This window comes from Malaclemys terrapin, chromosome 2, assembly GCF_027887155.1.
Source record: "Malaclemys terrapin pileata isolate rMalTer1 chromosome 2, rMalTer1.hap1, whole genome shotgun sequence".
NCBI lineage: Eukaryota > Metazoa > Chordata > Testudines > Emydidae > Malaclemys > Malaclemys terrapin.
The window spans coordinates 151,988,484-152,007,601 of record NC_071506.1 but is presented as its reverse complement, the minus strand read 5'-3'; the positions used below and the strand labels follow the sequence as shown (position 1 = coordinate 152,007,601).

General features: G+C 42.4%; 1 protein-coding gene across 2 annotated transcripts in view; it reads right to left on the bottom strand.

Annotated features, from left to right (window-relative positions):
• Positions 1-19,118, bottom strand: part of MYO10 (myosin X) — a 245,183-nt gene that overhangs the window by 86,625 nt on the left and 139,440 nt on the right. For both annotated transcript variants that reach the window (XM_054017900.1, XM_054017901.1), the window contains exons 4-8: positions 18,446-18,633; positions 8,540-8,674; positions 6,377-6,501; positions 4,692-4,766; positions 3,531-3,634 (exon numbers count right to left, since the gene is read on the bottom strand). In XM_054017900.1, the coding sequence (XP_053873875.1) occupies positions 3,531-3,634; positions 4,692-4,766; positions 6,377-6,501; positions 8,540-8,674; positions 18,446-18,633 (627 nt within the window). The remainder of the gene's footprint in view (positions 1-3,530; positions 3,635-4,691; positions 4,767-6,376; positions 6,502-8,539; positions 8,675-18,445; positions 18,634-19,118) is intronic.

Sequence of the window (19,118 nt, the reverse complement as noted above, 5' to 3'; positions counted from 1 at the left end):
TTTTGTGAAAACTACTGGATTTATGGATGGGCAAAGTAAGAATGACCATGGTTCCACTGTATATCAGGAACAAAACAAAACAAAAAAATCAATGTAAAACATATATTATTTTATTAATGCAAGAAAAACAGACAACTATTTTCTTTGGGAATGGTTTGTGTTTTCCAAATATCTCTCTACAGTGCTGGACTCTGAACCAGATTGTGCAAATTCACTATATTTCATGGTTTGCACTGATAAAATATTCTTAATTCAGGGACGCGGAATACACAGAGCATGACATATTTGAGTAGTGCTATTTGAGTGTGTTGTATTTCTGTGCAAATGTGATTACAAAAAGATGGTCTTTGATCATAGTGTGTATCAATAATGACAACAGTGTCATTTTCAAAACACAAGCAGTACTGAGAGGTGTTTTTGCAGCTGCTCTAGGAATTACTTCCTCCCCACAAAGGAGCTCTACCCCAAGTCAGCCAGCTTAGAGTTTGAAGAAGAAGTTCTCTTCTCTCCTCTCTCTCATACCTATCATCCCTCCAAGGTATTGGTAGGGGATCGTCCTGTTCCCCCGCCATACCTCCAGTCACATACTTGCAATAACATTTTTAGTAAATAAGAAGGAAAGGGATATCTGCAGAAGCTCTGGGAATCCATTCCACTGTGTCTGCACAGAAAGAACTGTTATAATAACTACTAAAATCCCACAGAACATACAACACCTTTTAGTACTGTAGATCTGAGAAAATGAACACTCTTCCAATACACAATACGATTGCCAATACTTTGTAGGTAGATTCATAATTTCGTGGTCCCAATTATCATCTAGTCCAGTGGTTCTCAAACCTTTCTCAGAACCCATTCATAAACCTTGATGTCCTGTCACAACCCAGTAAATAGCTTTAGTGCAAAAAACATCTGTCTTACTAAGTATTCCTTATCCATGATATAGAATATACCTATTAACGTAATTGGTACTACATAATGACATTGTGCATACCATAACAGCAGCTACTGCAGTTCTGGTCCCGCAGGGCTGGCTGGGCTCAGACGTGGTGACGTTCAGGTTGCAGCACCACTCAGTTTTGGCCCAGCTTCCCTAACGAGGGCCTGCAGGGCCAAGTTTTCTTGAGTGGTTTTGTGACTTGTCAAATGAGGTCACAGTGCCAGTCACTCAAATTTGGTCTGGCTGCCCACCCCGCCCATCATGATGGAGGAGCTGCTCGGACAAACCCGAGTGGCACTGCAACCCCAGAAGTCACAATACCAGGAGTGAGGAACTGAACTCAGCCAGCCCTGTGGGACTGGAACCTTTTGGTTCATGAGCCACAGATTGAGAAACCCTGATCTAATCTGACATCAGTATAACACAGACGATGGAACTTCACCCAGTAATTCCACTTGTTCCTGATGATTTTTAACAAATTTCTTGTGATTGTCCCTAATCCTACTGGCCATAGTTATAACTATAAAGGGAGGTACAAGCTGAAGAGATTTTATTAATAGGATCCAGTTCATGGCACAGTAATAAGAAGATGTCACAAGAATACTTAGGAATGCATGTGTGTGCGCTCACACTGCAGATCCCCACTCCACTGGAGAAGAACTTTTGGAACACAAAGGAAAGAAAAACATCTAGGGGGGGAATCATCTGTAGCCTCTTGGAAAAGGTCATTAGAATGCATATGACTGAAAGAAGAATGAAGTACGGCTTAGGAATTTTGAAGTCACTGAAGCCACATTCTCAGCCTTAGGAAGATCTGTAAGGAAACAAGGGATGGGGGTGCATGAAACGGGGAAGGAACAGGAACCCACGATGCAAAATGTCCCTGTCTCTCATTATAAGGAAAGCAGTGTGGAAAAGCCCCCATTCTGTGCCCAAACCTCTGCTTCTAAAATACTCCAGAATGCAAGATTTACATGTCAGGTTAATTTCATGCTCTACCTGCCTCAAGCCGATTAGCACAAATTAAATGTCATGCTACTCAACCTGAACTATATGACTGCAATGTGGATATCACCTACTTTCACAAAAATATTTCTGTCATGAAATTAGGTAATTTTACAGCTGCAAAAACAAATATACATAAACACCTTTTAAATAAGCTGTACCTGGCCATTTTTATTGGTTTTCAAATCCCATAGAGTACGTGCCACACTGAAATGGTGGTGGTACTAGGAAAAGAAATTGATAATTCTGGTAATAGTAAGAGTCAGCTAATTACTGTAACTAATTGCTGACACTAATGTGGGTGTGAAAGTCAAGGCTACCCAGAGAAATCCTCAATTAGTGTGCGTGCCTCCATTTCACCCATGTTTCCATTCTATTTAATAAGCATAACTGATCACTTACTCCACATACCAGATTATCTTTATTGCACCCTTTCTCCCCCAAAGGCACATGGCTAGAAGAGATTGGAAAGCTGCAGAAGTCCACATACTACCATGGATTTGCTATTTCTATATTTCAGTAAATAGTGCAGAAAGTGTACGAAGCCTTGAAATGAGAGAAGCAGCAAAAATATGTACACTGGTCATGCAAAATAAGGTGGCTTGTTTTCTTTTAGTCAGAAGGTTAATGTTCCCATAAAAGAAAAGCTGCTTCCTGATTGCTCAGTATTTTTATTTGACTGTTTTGTATGAACTGTCCCAGGAGCATAAACAGCAAACAGATATCGAAGTGATGCTTCTCTTTTATACACACAACCAGCCCTCACAGTGTACACCCAATAGTTATGAAGAAAAAAAGCCATCTAGTTTATTCCAGATACTAAAATCTTACAGAAGGTGCAAACACCTTTGGAATGGGATGGGAGTGCTACACTGTATTCTAATGGATGGTTGGGGTAAGTTAGGTAAACAATAGAACACTTGTTTGGTTTTGTCAAAAAAAGTGGGAATGAATCAGAAAATGTACAGGTTCTCAATCAATTGTGAAACAAGACGCTTTATGCTTCCATCGCACTCTGTGTACATTCTTTGTTATATCCTCTGGTGTCCTATTTCGGATGTGCATTATTAATGTATTTACTCTGTAGCATCCCATTGCCACCATCATGCGTTGAGTAATTTGCTCCTAGGTATGAATACATATGTCCTTTGTTATAAACTACTGTAACAGTGATTCTACATAAGTCGTGGATGGAAGGTAAGGTGGGTGAATGTCTGATTGCCTTCCACTGCTGTCCTCTGTTCTGCAATTTAATTGCTTTCCTTTCCAAGGAGTGGTGGGAGAGTGACTTCATATCCTGCATGCAAGGAAAGAAATGCTCCCTGTGATAGCGAAGTGTATGACAGAAAATTAGTCACTTCTGGGCAACAGTAAACACTGATATTCCATGAGGCACCTTATGCCCATGTGGAGTGCTGTTCAAGTGAGTGGGATTGCACATAGCCATGACCAGGGACTGATCCTTCTGCAAGATTAGGACCCTAGTTAGCCACAGATCAGGACAGCTTTCATTGAAACCACTATCAAGCAAAGAGATGTGAAACTTATCACCCTTGAACCATAAAGAACTGGTCAAACAACTCACAATGACTTCCTTGAAGGAGTCTTTGTCATTGATTGTCTTATCCGCTACACATCCAGACTGATTCAGGTAGTGGTAGTGCTCTGGTACAGATAAGTAAAATGCATCTGCAAAGAGAAAAAACAAGTCACCACTTTAGCAGTTAAAAAATTAATTAATCTTTCATTTACTTGAGATATACATGAGCAGGGACACAAAATCAAGTGGTTTATAACAGTGGTTCTCAACGAGAGGTATACGTACCCCTGGGGGGTACACAGAGGTCTTCCAGGGGCTACATCAACTCATCTAGATATTTGCCTAATTTTACAACAAGCTACGTAAAAAGCATCAGCAAACTAAACTTTCATACAATGACTTGTTTATACTGTTCTATACACTGAAATGTAAGGACAATATTTATATTCCAATAGATTTATTTTATAATTGTATGGTAAAAATGGGAAAGTAAGCAATTTTTCACTAATAGTGTGCTGTGACACTTTTGTATTTTTATGTCTGATTTTTTTAAACAAGTAGATTTTAAGTGAGGTGTAACTTCGGGGTACGCAAGACAAATCAGACTCCTGAAAGGGGTACAGTAGTCTGGAAAGGTTGAGAGCCTCTGGTTTATAGCAATGGAAAATATATCACATTCATTGGATAATTTTCATTTTAGCTAGCTGTGAAACACCATGACCTGTACTCTTCATCGCACACAGACAGGTGGCCAAAAAGGTGGTGCTAACACAGCTTAGACATTTTTACACAAATGCTATTTCTCTTGCTAAGGGGTTAATCTTCATGATAAGGGACTGTGAGAATACGATTCCTTCTCCTCTCTTCCCTTTGGAATTTCCTAGTGCCCAGCCAAGATAATCAGGGACAAGGCCACATCGCAGTGTCCAGCCTGAGTAACGATCCCAAGGTCACAAAGTGAGTCTGCGGCAGCTGGGAATAAACCCCAGGAGGCCTGGTGGCATTCCTATGCTAGAGACACTGCTTGTAGCAAGATGAGCTCACAAAACATGCTCGGTGAATTCAGATTAAATAAATAATCTATTTCTCTTGTTCGGTTATTGGTTTACCACAGCACTGTCACCGCAAGATGGTGTTTCATGACTGAAATAGTACTGGCAAAGAGCCATTTGCAAACAGTTGTGTGAGCAGAGCTTTGTCACTCACCTTTCTCTTCCTCTTCTATCCCTGCCAGCAGTGCATAGAATATGTGATAATTTCTCTCCCCAGGGTTCTGCCTTACTACACGGTTCTGTCAAAGCAAATAAGATTTCTGTTTAGGGGATTATTTTTAAAGGGAACCTATTCCCCATCAATTTTTGAGAAAGTCTATGAATAAAACAAAAAATACTGGATGACAGCAAATGTTGACTTACTTTTTCTAATAAATCTTTAGTGTGGAAGAAAGTGATCCGTCAAGGGATAAAACAGTGAAATTAAAGAACTATATGTTTATAACTCCCTAGCGGCTTAACTTCAGAGACTAAAAAGAACATTGTGGTCTGTGTCGTGTACCTGTTTGCACAGCAAAAGGAGGAGAGTTTCTATAACTAACACATTCAGCCACTTCTAATCCCAAAGGTTTTTTCAACAGAACATACTGAAGTATTGTCATATTCTGGACCAAATGAGGATTTGGAGTGACACCTACCTTTCTGCTTAACTTTCTGTTTCCTGGTTAGTTTGGTGCCTGCTTTAAGGGTGAAATTCACCCACCTTGCATGAAGTGTGAACAAACAACTTTTGTGCATAGATCTAGGCAGGATTTGGAGGTTGAGAGTGTGGGGACAGAATCACCCCCCTCAAAGACACGCAAGGGGGATGCAGCTGTTCCACAGCCAGTAATCCTGCGACAGTGCAGGAATAGCAAACACAACCCAACACCCCTATACAGGGCCTATGCCTACTTCATCTATGTAACTGCAAATCAGGGCCGGCTTTAGGCCAATTCCACCAATTCCCCTGAATCGGGCCCTGCGCCCAGTGGCAGGGCCGCCGGGGTGGGGGCAAGTGGCCGAGAATCCCTTCCCTGGCTAGAGGTTCCTTTTTAATTTTTACTCACCCGGCAGCGCTCCGGGTCTTCGGCGGCACTTCAGCGACGGGTCCTTCACTCGCTCTGGGTCTTTAGCAGCACTTCGGCAGCAGGTCCTTCAGTGCCACCGAAGACCCGGAGCAAGTGAAGGACCCACCGCCGAAGACTAGGAGTGCCGCCTGGTGAGTACAAGCCCCACGTGTTTTTTACGTGGGTTTTTTTTTTCAGTCATCCCTGCTGGGGCCCCGTCAAAACTGTTCGAATCGGGCCCCGCACTTCCTAAAGACGGCCCTGCTTCAAATCCTGAGGTTACACCCCTAATTCCCCAACCTGCAGTGTCCTATGTGAAACTGGTACATAGCCCAGCACTGCAGCATGCAAGCAGTGTGGCCAACCAGAGGCTACCCCTCCCCCCTCACACAATGGAACCTCTCACTTCTGCTCTGCACAGGCCTTTCCTTGCCCATTATGCCCTTGGATGAATTTCACCTGGCTGGTGAAGAGCTGGTAATCAGAGTTTTTCCCATGAAGTTAAGACATTAGCAGCTCACTCTGGAGAAACATGCTCATTAGCCATAATACCAGAAATGAGAAAGGTTTGGTGATTTTATATCTAGATAAAGGAATGGACAGATGGACACACACAGACTGAATCTGGACTTATTGATTTCTCTTGAAGTTCACTCAGGAAAGTTTTTTTTAACCTGGAATCTTTGGGTGTGGGCAGAGGGACAGGCGAAGGCTAATATTTCCCCCCAGAACAGACACAGGGAGCACATCACCCTGAACTACACAGGCACTCAGCAATGAGAGAGGATACAATCTACAATTCTTCCTCCCTGGATGTTTCCCTTCTGACAGATGTTCAGCTGAACAAACTTCCCAAAGCGACTTGAGTTGTTGTTGTAAACAGTCTTCGCGTTGCCAAAAGCTTCCATAATTGGGCTGTGAAAATAAGGGAGGACGACAAATGTATTAACTTGTGACTGGAATGCCATTGATAGGAGCACTGCACTCCAGTGCTCAAGGAAAGGCATAATCCCCATAAAGCCCAACTCTAACATTATCCTCAGACATGGCCTACATCCTTACTCATTACCATCGCTCTAGACCAGGGGTTCTCAAACTTCATTGCACCATGATCCCCTTCTAACAACAAAAATTACTGCACGACCCCAGGAGGGGGGACTGAGCCCGCCTGAGCCCCACCGTCCAGGGGCCAAAGCCAAAGGCTAAGGGCTTCAGCCCCAGGCAGGGGGCCTGTAACCTGAGTCTGACCATCCAGGGCTGATGCCCTTGGGCTTTGGTGCTAGGAAATGGGGCTTGGGCCCTGGGCCCCAGCAAGTGTAAGCCAGTCCTGGCGACCCCATTAAAATGGGTTCGCAGCCCACTTTGGGGTCCTGACCCACAGTTTCAGAACCACTGCTCTAGACAACTCAGTTATACCATTGGCTGTATGTCTGCAGGTAGTAAAGTAGCTATAATACTATATAAGAAAAAGACATTAACCACTGTACAGCTTTGAGTATATAACTGAAATAGGATTTATTATAACAGGTCTATATTATAACTGTTGTTGAGTGTTTGCATTATAGTAAAGACAGAGGCCCCCAGTCAAGCCAAGACCCAATTGTGCAGCGTGCCATATGGGTGTATAGGAGACCGTTTTCGTCCTAAAGAACTTACACAATCTTACTTTAGTGGATGAAAACAGAGATGGGGGAGGGACAGGGAAGATGTGTGACAGTGATAGCAACCGATCTGTTCATAGTCTAGCTGTGTGCACAACTTCTTGTTAAAACATTGAGTGAATTTAGTGCTTGTGGAAGGTACCTGATTAACAGCAAATAGATCCATCAAATCAGCTCGCCTGATTTTCCCTTACCTCATCAAGCTATCTTCAGTTGCCCTGCTGATCCTTACTACCCCCTTCTGTTTCCCTTTAGCTCCCCCTGAAGCCTCTCTCCTATCCACCAAATAATAAAATCTCCCCACCCCATCCGCCTCTCCCCCTCTCACACCTCCTGTTGCCTTCCTCACTCCCATCCCCGCAGCTCAGCTCCAAACAAAAATGAAAAAAAATAACTAAGAAACAATCCCAATTTGTACAAAACCACTTCACACATTGCGCAGAACCATTCCATTGGTGATCCTGTTACTGTGACCTGGGCCCTCCCACACCGCCACGCTTATTGTTTTCTAAATGTACCCACGTGTCATGTGTAAAATAGATTGCAAGTACTTAAAAGCAGGGACAGTCTAGTTTGTTCTGTAAAATGCCTAACATTTGGGTGATTTATAAATACATAACACACACAAATAATCAGTAATGCTATAGCATCCGCAGGGCAGGCTTCGTCCACGCTGCCTTATCAATATACACTTCTACCCTGATATAACGCGATCCAATATAACACGAATTCGGATAGAACGCGGTAAAGCAGTGCTCCGGGGGGGGGGCGGGGCTGCGCACTCCGGCGGATCAAAGCAAGTTTGATATAACGCGGTTTCACCTATAATGCAGTAAGATTTTTTGGCTCCCGAGGACAGCGTTATATCGAGGTAGAGATGTACTTCAAACCTGACCTAGAGCTCCGCTGACTTTTATTTTGATTTTAAAAAACTTACAGCTGTAATTTAAAATGTAAGGGGGAAAACAGTGGAAAATCCATAGTGCATATGAAATTCTAAAAGAGAAAAAAAATCACTGGGAAAAACCTGCAATGTAAATCAACAGCTCCACATACACCAAGAATTGGTGTCTGCAACACAGAACTTACAGCCAAAGAACCACAAACATTGGAGATGGAAAAGACCTGGAACGTCATCTGTCTACTCCCTCGGTGCCAGTGCAGGATTATTTTACAGTGTTTTGTGCAGCAGTTTAGTTTTAAATGTCTTCAGCTTCAGTGGTTGTTCTACCTCTGTCACTCTGTATTGTGTGCAATACTATGGACCATGTATGAGGATATGAACATAATACCTGCTCTCAAGAATAGCTTGCTCCACGCAGGAGGTCTTTTCCTTACAGGACAGTTCCAGCGAATGTTGGCTCATGGCAGATAAGAACTTGAGAATCAGCTTAGTACTTTCTGTCTTACCAGCACCACTTTCACCACTGAAAGACAAAAAAACATACCACAGCGTTTCTACTTTGACTATGTTCATGGGGGGAAAAAATCCTTCGTCTGGCCTACATCAAGGCACTCACAAGCCAGAATAAAGGGAGTGATTAGAGAGGGCTGTCAGACCATAACAATCTGAATGAGTGAGATTTAAAACGCTATGAGAATTTAAATGTCTCACTGGAACACAGTGCTAAACGCATAATAACTCCACGCTTCTACAGCACTTTTCAGCCAGGATCTCAATTTATTAACATATGACAAGCACCCCTTCAACTCCTGTGAGGCACCCCAGGGCTGTAGAGATGACATAATACACCACTGCTGAAATGCAGCCACTGCGGAATGGAACACAGCACAAGGAGGCATGGCCACATAGCTACAGATATGCTAAAAACTGCTGTAAAGCTAATCCAAAATCAGGAGTCTCCTACCAGACTTGGTAAGGCTGCAGCATGGTTATGTATAGAAGGATAACCATAGGGGAGGGAGCCTTGGCGTGAAACGGAACATTAATAAGTGTGTAGGAGGTTATCTATGCATATCTATGGCACTGCATACTTAAATATTATTACTACTGTTCATAGTGAAGATGATGATGATGATGATGATGATACAGGTTTCTTTTAAACAAAGGTTTTTCATGTAGGGGCAGACTCTGAACTTAGTCATACCAGCATAAATCTATAGCAACTTTATGTACTTTTACCTAATCCCCCCTCATTTTTATTTTATATATAAAAATATTATATGTATAAATTATATTTTATTTTAAACAGAATCCAAAAAAACACCTATTGCCTCATATAGCAACTAATCTGATTTGGTAAAATTATATGCAAAATTTGTGCCAAAACAAAGGAAAAAGTTAAATGTGCAGAGATTTTGATGTGACACATTTAAAGACCCATTGATATTTGAAAAAATAGACCATTTAAAAACAATCACTGCTGAAACAAACAGAATATGAAATATTGAATTTCTATTACTAGACCATTTGCCTAAAAACAGTAAGCCAAATTTTGCTTTCCTGTCCAATCCCATTTCCTTCAATAATGTTGCATCTGGGCAGGTTCAGAGCATAATTTAACCAATAATTTAACTGAGCTTATTTCCTAAAAACTCAATTATCTGACTTGCTTATTTCTCACCTGAAGTCACTGGACAAAATTCTGACTTTAAATATATGCATTTAATTCCTATTCACTTTCATGGAAATTGGGCACACTTAGGTCCTGATCCCACTTCCACATTGCAGCCAATGGGAGCTCTGTCATTGACTTCAATGGATGAGAACTGGGCACATATACAATGCACAATTTGGTTACTAAGCAAAAGTGGTGACTGTGGTGCCCTTATGTTATCACAGAGGTTTCTAGTGAGGAGCAAAGAACAGATACAGCCCCAAGAAGCAAACATCAGATTTCCATGCAAGTACACCTCAACCATTTAAAATAAAATAAAAATCAGGGAAGAGACATCTAGAATATATACACCGCTACCTTGATATAACGCAACCCGATATAACACGAATTCGGATATAACGCGATAAAGCAGTGCTCCGGGGGGAGCTGCGCACTCCAGTGGATCAAAGCAAGTTCAATATAACGCGGTTTCACCTATAACGCGGTAAGATTTTTTGGCTCCCGAGGACAGCGTTATATCGAGGTAGAGGTGTATATAAAATGTATCGAAAGATCTGTGTCTAAATGTTTTGCATAGCTTTCCAGAAGGTGTCAGCAACTCTTAAAAATGATTCACAACTTCATATAAGATATAGTATATTTATTCTGATATGTGCTGGAGTCTCTACAACCCTAGCATTGTAACAGGCTCTTGGCTGACCTTCATTCATCCATCACACATTTACATTCTATCCAAAATTCTGCAGTACATTTAATTTATTTTGACCTTTTATAACTCTCATGTGATCTTTCTATTACATTGGCACCCTGCGCACATGAGAATTAGCAACAGCACTTCCGGGATTCATTTTTAAATAGCTTTATACTTCAGTGCCTTTACATTTGCCAGATAAAAACAACAAAATATCCCACTTACTGATGTATATTTCCTGCCTGCCCTCTGGGCCAAGATCTTTGGCTGGCATACATCCGCATAGACTCACCGCAGTTATAGCTATGTCAGTGTAGGCCAGCTAAGGATCTGGATCGCTCTCCAATTATTAGAGTTGCCATTTCTGTCCTGTGCCATGGGCCAAATTCTGCTCTGACTCACCCTGGTGTGAATCTGAAGTAATTCTACTGAAGCCAATGGAGTCACTCTGGATTTATACTGGGGGTAACTGGGAGCAGCATTTGGCTATACTTTTGTGCTAGTAATGCTTTTAAATTTGGTTTTTTAAGTTTTTTTCTTCCTATTTCTAATATAGTTGGTACCATGCTTAGTTATGTTTTGCTGCTGCTTTCTTTGCAGCTCTTTGACCCAATGCAAGTTGTATTATTAATAAAAAATATGAAAACACACCAAGTACTCCAAACTTTCCATTCATCGTTTGCATGACTACTACAACTCAAACACTTACATTGTGTTGTGGTAGTTCAGTCCTACAAAATCCTCAGGGAAGTAGACTCTTTTTAGTGTGCACTCAACCTTTCAACTAACCTCTCACCCCAAGCATTTTTAAACGCAAAGCCTGTTCCAATCCATTACATTCAGTGCTCTGGATACACGAAGTATGACAGCAGTCTGTGAGGTCCTCATTTTGGAAATCTTTAATCTTTCTCCATCACTTGTTCCACATGTCATGCTTTCTGAAGGGCAAAACAGTCTGAACTCTGAACTACTGGAGGGGAAAGAGGATCAGTAAAAGACTTCTCACTCCGAGGGCTTTCATATGCAAAATGACTGAACCAACACACTCTAAATCACACCTCAGTTCAATCTTTTGGCTTTATAACTTACATGATAGATAAAAAAAATAAAGCCCCCACAGCAAACATGGCTCTTCAAATGCACTGTTTAATCTTGGTATGTCAGCCTCATAAATAAAGTCTTCCCATTAAAAAGTTCAAGTCTTGTCCAAAGGGTAGCTTGTTTTATGTTGATCTTCAATCTGAGTGAAAAAGTTTCAGGCAGTCAGCTGATAATAAAGTGAACGGTGCAATGTTGGATTGTGATTTCAGGTTTGCTGTTTCCATTTCTTTAGTTGTTTTAGGGTTCGTATTTTTTTAAGCTTTTAATTTTAAAAAATGGAAGAACTACTAGCATACGAGGAGAGGAATACACATGGATAAGGCCAGCTAAAAATCAAGCTAAGGTGTTACCCTACATCTGCACTAGGAGAAAGGTCCAGTTTAGGTCTGACTTAGCTAATGCGTTACCTATGCCCGACCTACACTCGACCACTTTTCCTAGTTAAGAGAACCGCCCTGCGAGCTGAAAAAGGGAGGATTCTTCTCCCACCCCTGCAGAGATACCCAGAGCCCAGTCCAGTTACTCAGGCTGGGTGCTGGGCCTGGGGTTCATCTCTCCAAATACAACAGCAGTACCTTATTTTGCAGTCTGTCTGTTGTGTTATAATAGCTAATTGTTTCGAATGAAATGATCCTGTGATGTAAGGTGTAGATTGATACAAAGTTTAAAGCAGTATGAACATGTCTCGGTGTAGTCATCTCTGTACCAAAGGCTTTAAGTATATAAACGGCATCCGTAATATTCAGCCTGGCAGAGCTCAAGGGCCACTTCACACTGTGCCAGTTTCAATGGAGTAATGGAGTCACATGATAATCACAACTTGCTATGCACATGCTGGATAGCAGTGTTTGCAACATGGCATTAGATCAGTATGTTAGGATACTGCATCATTGTGACTCAGTATTATCGTGTAATAATGCAGCACTGTCTAACAGAAATCGCATAATTACTGTCTTTCTGCAACTCCATTTAAAACACTTCCTCAACCTTCCCCTGGCTTTTATGTGGTAAAGATGGCTTTATATTAATAAACACTGGGTTTTATTTTGCAATCGAGTCAGTCCTGGTAACATTACACTCCCATTTTCCTACCTTACCTCTCCAATTAGAGAAAAATTCATAGCATTTAAAAATAATCCCACATATTTGTTTTTAAATTATATTCTGAACATTTGTATTCACAGGAGTCTCTTCAAAAAAACTGTAAAACTGATTAAGTCCACTAGGGGGTGCTTCATGCCTAGACAATTCCAAATGGTGCTAAATGCCTTTAGTTTAGAATGCAGTTCTAACATCCTATCATTTTAGATACAACGTAACAATGAACAAGAGCAATACATTGGGATTTGAAAGCTGATGACTCACAACTTCATTTTAGCTTAACTTGGGTACAGTACTTGTTTTATATCATAGTTTTGAAGACGGAATTTGCTAAGATTTCCTTTGGTGCCTTCTTTTGCAGGCAACATAACTAACACTCTGAATTCAGACATGTGGCAGCTAAGTTCTGCTTCTCATTACCATTTTCAAACATCAGAGCTAACCTGCCCAATAAAACTGACAAAACTAATCACTCCAATATCTTTCAATTCTAAACAAATAAACCAGGCCTGGCCAAGGTTTTTAAAAGTGACTAGTCATTTTGAACACATCAATTTTTGCATAACCTGAATGAGACGCCTCAACGGAGCCTGATTTTCAGAGGGTGTCAAAGGATAACTGTCCACTTTGAGGGGACATGGGGCCAGCCACACCTGTGCCATAAGTAATTAGCTGCTTCCCAGCCTGAAGATTTGGGACTAAAGAGGGTCACGTGATAGCTTAAGAAACACCTGAGTCTTATAAATGGGCCTAGAAACCAGTCTGTGTACTGGAACCACAGGGAGTGGGGCCAGCTTCTATGGCAGGTCCTGAGCCAGGGTCTGCAGGAGTTGGGTTACTCCAGAAGAACCATTTCGGGGGCCCAGTGCTCTCTAGTGGAACAGGCAACGATGCCAGGAAGAGAGCTCAGCAGGGCGTGAGAACACAGTACACCCAGGGGCTGAAGGCTCTATCCTGGAGCCATAAAGACTCTCACAGGTAGCCCAGAAGGGGGCTGGGAATAGACCCGAGAGGATGGGCTGAAGAAAAGCCCCCAAAGAGCAGAAAAACATTTTTGTTTGTTGGGATTTTTAGTTTGAATTTCTTGTTCTGTGACTTGGCTAGAGGGTTAAGTCACAACTCCAGCACAGACCCATGTCTGGGAAGCTGAGGAGAATAACCTCAGGAAAGGAAACTGGGACAGGGAATGTTCAGCCACACCATACTCAGCCAGCAGGGAGCTTCTATGGGGCAGCCATGTTCCCACAAACAGTGGGTTTTAGCGCTTTCTGAAAATCAGGCCCCTTCAAGGTCTCAAGTCTGCCACCCAAAACTGAGATGGCCAAAAACACTAGCCATGTTTAAAAGTCTTGGCCCATGTTATTAGTCTGCTCAGACTGACTCTCAGCCTAAAAAAATAAATAAGTCACTTCATATCAGAGAAACTGGCATTGATTTTCTTTGATTCTTTTTAATTATAGCTATGAGCACAATTTCCTTTTAAATTTTGTAAAAGTGAAACCTACCCTTATAAAGCTGTGTTGCAGTATTTGTCCAAAACGTAGCATTTTACAAATGCTAACCAACTGCTTTGGGCCAGGCCTGCAGAAAATTGTTGTAAGGATAGAAGTTGTGAATGTGAAATTTTCCCAAATGATGTTTTGCCTGCACTGTGGCTCAACAGACCCAGCAGGCTCCTGGAACTTGGCAGGCTTGTGTTCTATTCCGGCAGTGCCACCAGCCTGCCAGGTGATCTTGGACAAGTCACTTCACTTCTTTGTACTTTCGTGTCCCCATCTGTAAAATGGCAGTACTATTACTTACTGCTTCTGTAAACTGCTTTAAGATCTAAGGATAAAAAATGCTATATAAAAACTAGGTATTGCTATTATTATTGGTGTGATCCCTAAGAACCTCTCCATGCCAACTGGCAAAGGCCTCATGGTTTTGTATCAGGCCTGAGTCACTCACTGCACCTAGCATAGTGCTTCACAGTTTTCACCCAAAAAGGGTTGTGCAAAGTGTCCAATCGAAGCTTACGTCGTACGAATCTTCATTGGTCGTTGTGTGATGTAGGTATGGGTGACATTTAAGAATTTGTATGTATGTATTGAACATATATTTAGAATCTGTGTCCCTAGCAGGTTGACAAGCAGGTTTTGACAGACAATGGGATGTGGAATCACCTATCTCACTAGGTCTCTGATGTAAATTAAGCATTGTAAACCCAACACAAAACAAGCCCTATTTGCATGTAAAGTCAACAGGAAAACAGGCTGATGGGGTGGTGGGGGGATGTGAACTCAACAGGGGAGCACATACCAGAGTCTGACTTTGGGGCATAAGAAGGCAACATGACCCCTCTTTTATCCTGCACCTGAGGGGATAACCAGGCAATGCGGTTACATCCATGAAAACAGGACCTCAGCCAACCTGGACTGAAGCGCTGCAGAAAAGGCTTAGGTGAGATAAGTCGGCTTTCAACAAGGATTGTAGCCTGTTAAATTATTTTTTAGTCTCAAAAAGACGTGTTATACTTTTATTTCTAACCTGTTGTTCTTGTTATCCTTGCTCACTATCTCTTAAATCATAACCTTTGATTTGTTTTCACTATAAGTAGATTACAGCACTGTGTTGTTAGATTGATTCAACTGAGTATCAGCTCCAAACAAGCTGGTGTGTTTATACTATTCCTTGGAAGCAGCAAACCTGGTAACTACCATGAGTGTCTGTGACAGGGGAATGCTCTTCAAGAGTGCTTGGGGTTCCCCTGTTGTTAACTTACAAAGCAGAGTAAGACAGGTAGAGTCCTGAAGAGAGTGCATGAGTGGTTGAAAGGCTGGTGCTGTTCAGGCGCTGACACTCAGCTACCACACGAAAGACCCCCTCATGCTGGAGGCGGGGGGGGGGGGTGAGACAAGGTTACACTCGGTCCTGGGCACCCAAAGAAAGTGTCACAGTTGGGCATGATTCTGATCGCCCCCTCAGCTATTATACAGGAAGTCTTCCCCTGTGTCTTAGATAGAGGTCCCAGTAGCACACCTCTTCCAAACAATTTGCATAGTTATCAGGCCAGATGTTAACCAAAACATTAGCTGGACCCACGGCAGAGCACACACACAACCAAATGAAAGAGAGCAGTGAACAAGAAAAATGAAACGAATCAACACAAATCAATCAACAGAGACAAGATTTGAGACACATTTGTTTAAAAGTCAGCTGAACAAGTAAATTAACCAGGGTTGCCACAAACAGTGGTGATGTTAGTGGGGATAATGCATTCAAAATGCTTAAACTGTTGATTTACCATGTTTCCACTGTACCTGGCATCAAACCAATTACTGCCAATATGAATACAATGCCAACATGACGTAGGTCATCCTTCACCAACTCTTTTATGAAGCCAAGTAATTACTGTGACTAATGTAAAAGGATTTCCCACTGTCTCAGTCTGTAAGCCAGACGTATTTGATGGAGTGTAGGATTTTGTCCCATGCCCATGTCTTTCTGGCAAAAGCCCTTCCCTGCCCCTCACTATGCTAATACTCTATAGTAACTGCTCACATATACTGACTCTTTTCACCAGTGCTGTGGTTCCTAGTTACAACAAAACCCAGCATTCCTCCCAGGGGCATATGAAGAGCTGGAAGAAAGGTGCCTCTTGTCTCAACACAAAAGAGCATGGAACGGGATTAATAAATAGTGGACGGCATACCAGTAGCCACTATGCTGGTTCCACAGGTGGCTTCACATCCCAAGTTTCAGCACAAACTGGCTGTATTCAAGCAGTTTTCTGATAGTATGCCATGAAATCATCTGACTCCAGCCTGGTTTCATATACAGTGACAGAGACCTTTTTGTATATTATTGCTTTAAGAGGTGCCATCTGGACTCAACATTACACAGTCACGATATACAGTCCAAAGAGAAATGGGATTCTCTCAGCCCATGTTTGAAACATGCAGTCAGCCAAACTGGCGCTGTTACTAGCGTTTGTGTGGGAGGTGGGTGCTGGGATTGGTATTTAAGAGCTTTTTAGTGACATTTAAGGTACAGAATAATTCAATCTGGTTTACATTCCCAGCAAGAGCATGGCTCTGAATTACATGTGCCAGATCATGCCCTTCACAAGAAAAACCAACATTGCTGATCAGTATCCTCTTATGTGGGAAAACCTCTGCTGACGGGAGGGAAATGATGCCACAGAGTGGCTTTCACTTGGCCACATCCCCTCTAAACCCAGCCATGCCCCTTACAATAGTAGAGCCTCACACTTGTCGAAGGGTTTTTCGTGGAGTTGGAGTGAGGAAAGATGCTGTCTGAGCCTCAAATCTCCTCTCTAACAAAAACTGGAACCTTTTCGTTTCCAGAGACCATGGTCAGGCCCCGTGGTATTTTACTTGTCTGAACCACCCCCCACCTCCAACATATTGGTCAGGCAGCTTCTCTTTTGGATTAGGAGTGATATGCATCCATTTCCAGGGCCCATCCTGGAAGGGGGACCTGTCTTTTTCAACTGATCTTTTTCCACAGCTTAGCCTAGGAATCATTTTTGTTTCAAAAGGTTATTTTCCTCTAAGAAAGTGAGCAAGATAGGATAGAGAGAGAGGAAGAAATCCAATGACCTGTAAGCTTTAATACTTCTGCTTACATCAGCAGTTTACATTAATCTCAAGGAAAGCTGTGTTTTCTCATGGTTAGAGCAGAGGAAAATCAAAACTCCAGGGTTCTATTCCCCACCTCTGCTACTGCGTAACTTCAGTGGTGATCCCGGACAAGTCTTTTGACTTTATTATGTCTTCATTTTTCCCTCTACAAGATGAATAAGCTACTTACTTACATTACAAGGTTGTGAAGCTTAATTAATGAGGGCTCGGTCATGAGCCCAGCTGGGCAGAGGATGTAAGGGGATGTGAGGAGCCTTTTGCTCCTGCATGCAGGCTATCCATATCACTAAACCCTGTGAAGAGTGGGGAAGCAGCTGCCACCAGGCTGCTGCTCCCCATCCTGCGTAGATGTGTGGAGAATGGGCAACCAGGGGCACGGAGTAGGCGGAGCCTTAGCTTCACCCTCAGTCAGCAGGGGAAGTAATCTGCCTCAAGGAAAGAGCTGGCTCACTGAACTTCTCCCATGCAACAAGGGGGAAGCAGGGGCTGAACTGTGACTGAGCGCTACTGAAGTACCAGCTGCAGTTCTGAACACCAGCAAACAGCAGACCACAGGGGAAGCTATTACATCTCCATCAAACTAAAGCATAATCAGGTTAAACAATAGGAGAAACAAGAAAAATTAATTACACTGAATTAAATAGCCAATGAGTTGGGAGGACTTCATTATTATTATTTATAGGTTCCCTGACATTCTTTTTTTGATGGATGCAATTTTCAAGACTAGTGATGACAAATTATCAGGCTGTACAGTGAAGCAGAAGCCAATGGAAAGAGTGAAGCATTTAGAGCGAAATAAGGAAGTAAGTGAACAGTCAAAAGTGTGTGGAGTTCAGACATCTTTTCATTAAATGACTGCAGGGCATATGTAAGCAAAAAATGCTTTGTCTTTCAAGGGCTGATTAGGATCACCTAGTAATTCTACATCTGCACACATCTAATGATTAATGAGGTTAGGGGAAAGGGTCAGAGCATGCTCTTCCTCTGTGCTTTTCCCCCCAGCATTCCAAGCATTCATTTTCAATTTACCTTTAAAGTTCAGCAGTAGGACTAGGAATAATGAATGCAGTAGCCACTTACCTGATGAGAACACACTGGTTGTCATGACGTTTCCATAGGCAGCGGTAGCACTCGTTAGCGACAGCAAAGATATGAGGTGGAATTTCCCCCATGTGGTGCTTGCTGTATTGCTCTACTGCAGTGCGGTCATAGAGTCCCGGAATGGCCTTGTAGGGGTTCACAGAGGCAACAATGGAGCCGATATAGGTCTGCAAAGGCACACAAAACAGAATCCCTGGGTTAACTATGTATGTTAAGGATCTACAGGGAGTTCTTTGGAGACAGAAAGAGCAACTTACCCTATGTCTGCAACTGCCTAGCGCATGGCAGGGGCACTATCTGATACAGGTGTACAGTATGTTGTCTGTGTCTTGCTCTGATATTAGCAGCAGCCTGTTAAACGTTTCCACCTGCCTTGCACATTTGGGCATCATTTAACTGCATGCAAATGTCAACAAAGACTAATAAAAGCTTGTTTCACACACACTTTTGGAGAGCTAAAATCTCATCTGTTAACATTTTATGCTACACCTGGGTCCGTAAAACAGTTGGAGGACTCGGCTGAACTGTCCATAGCACCAAAATCCCGCACCATACTTGGAGAGAAGCATCTCTTGCTGTGCCAGTCACCCCATTGGCCTGGAGCGGCAAACCGCAGCCAGTGGGAGCCGCGATCGGCCGAACCTGTAGACGT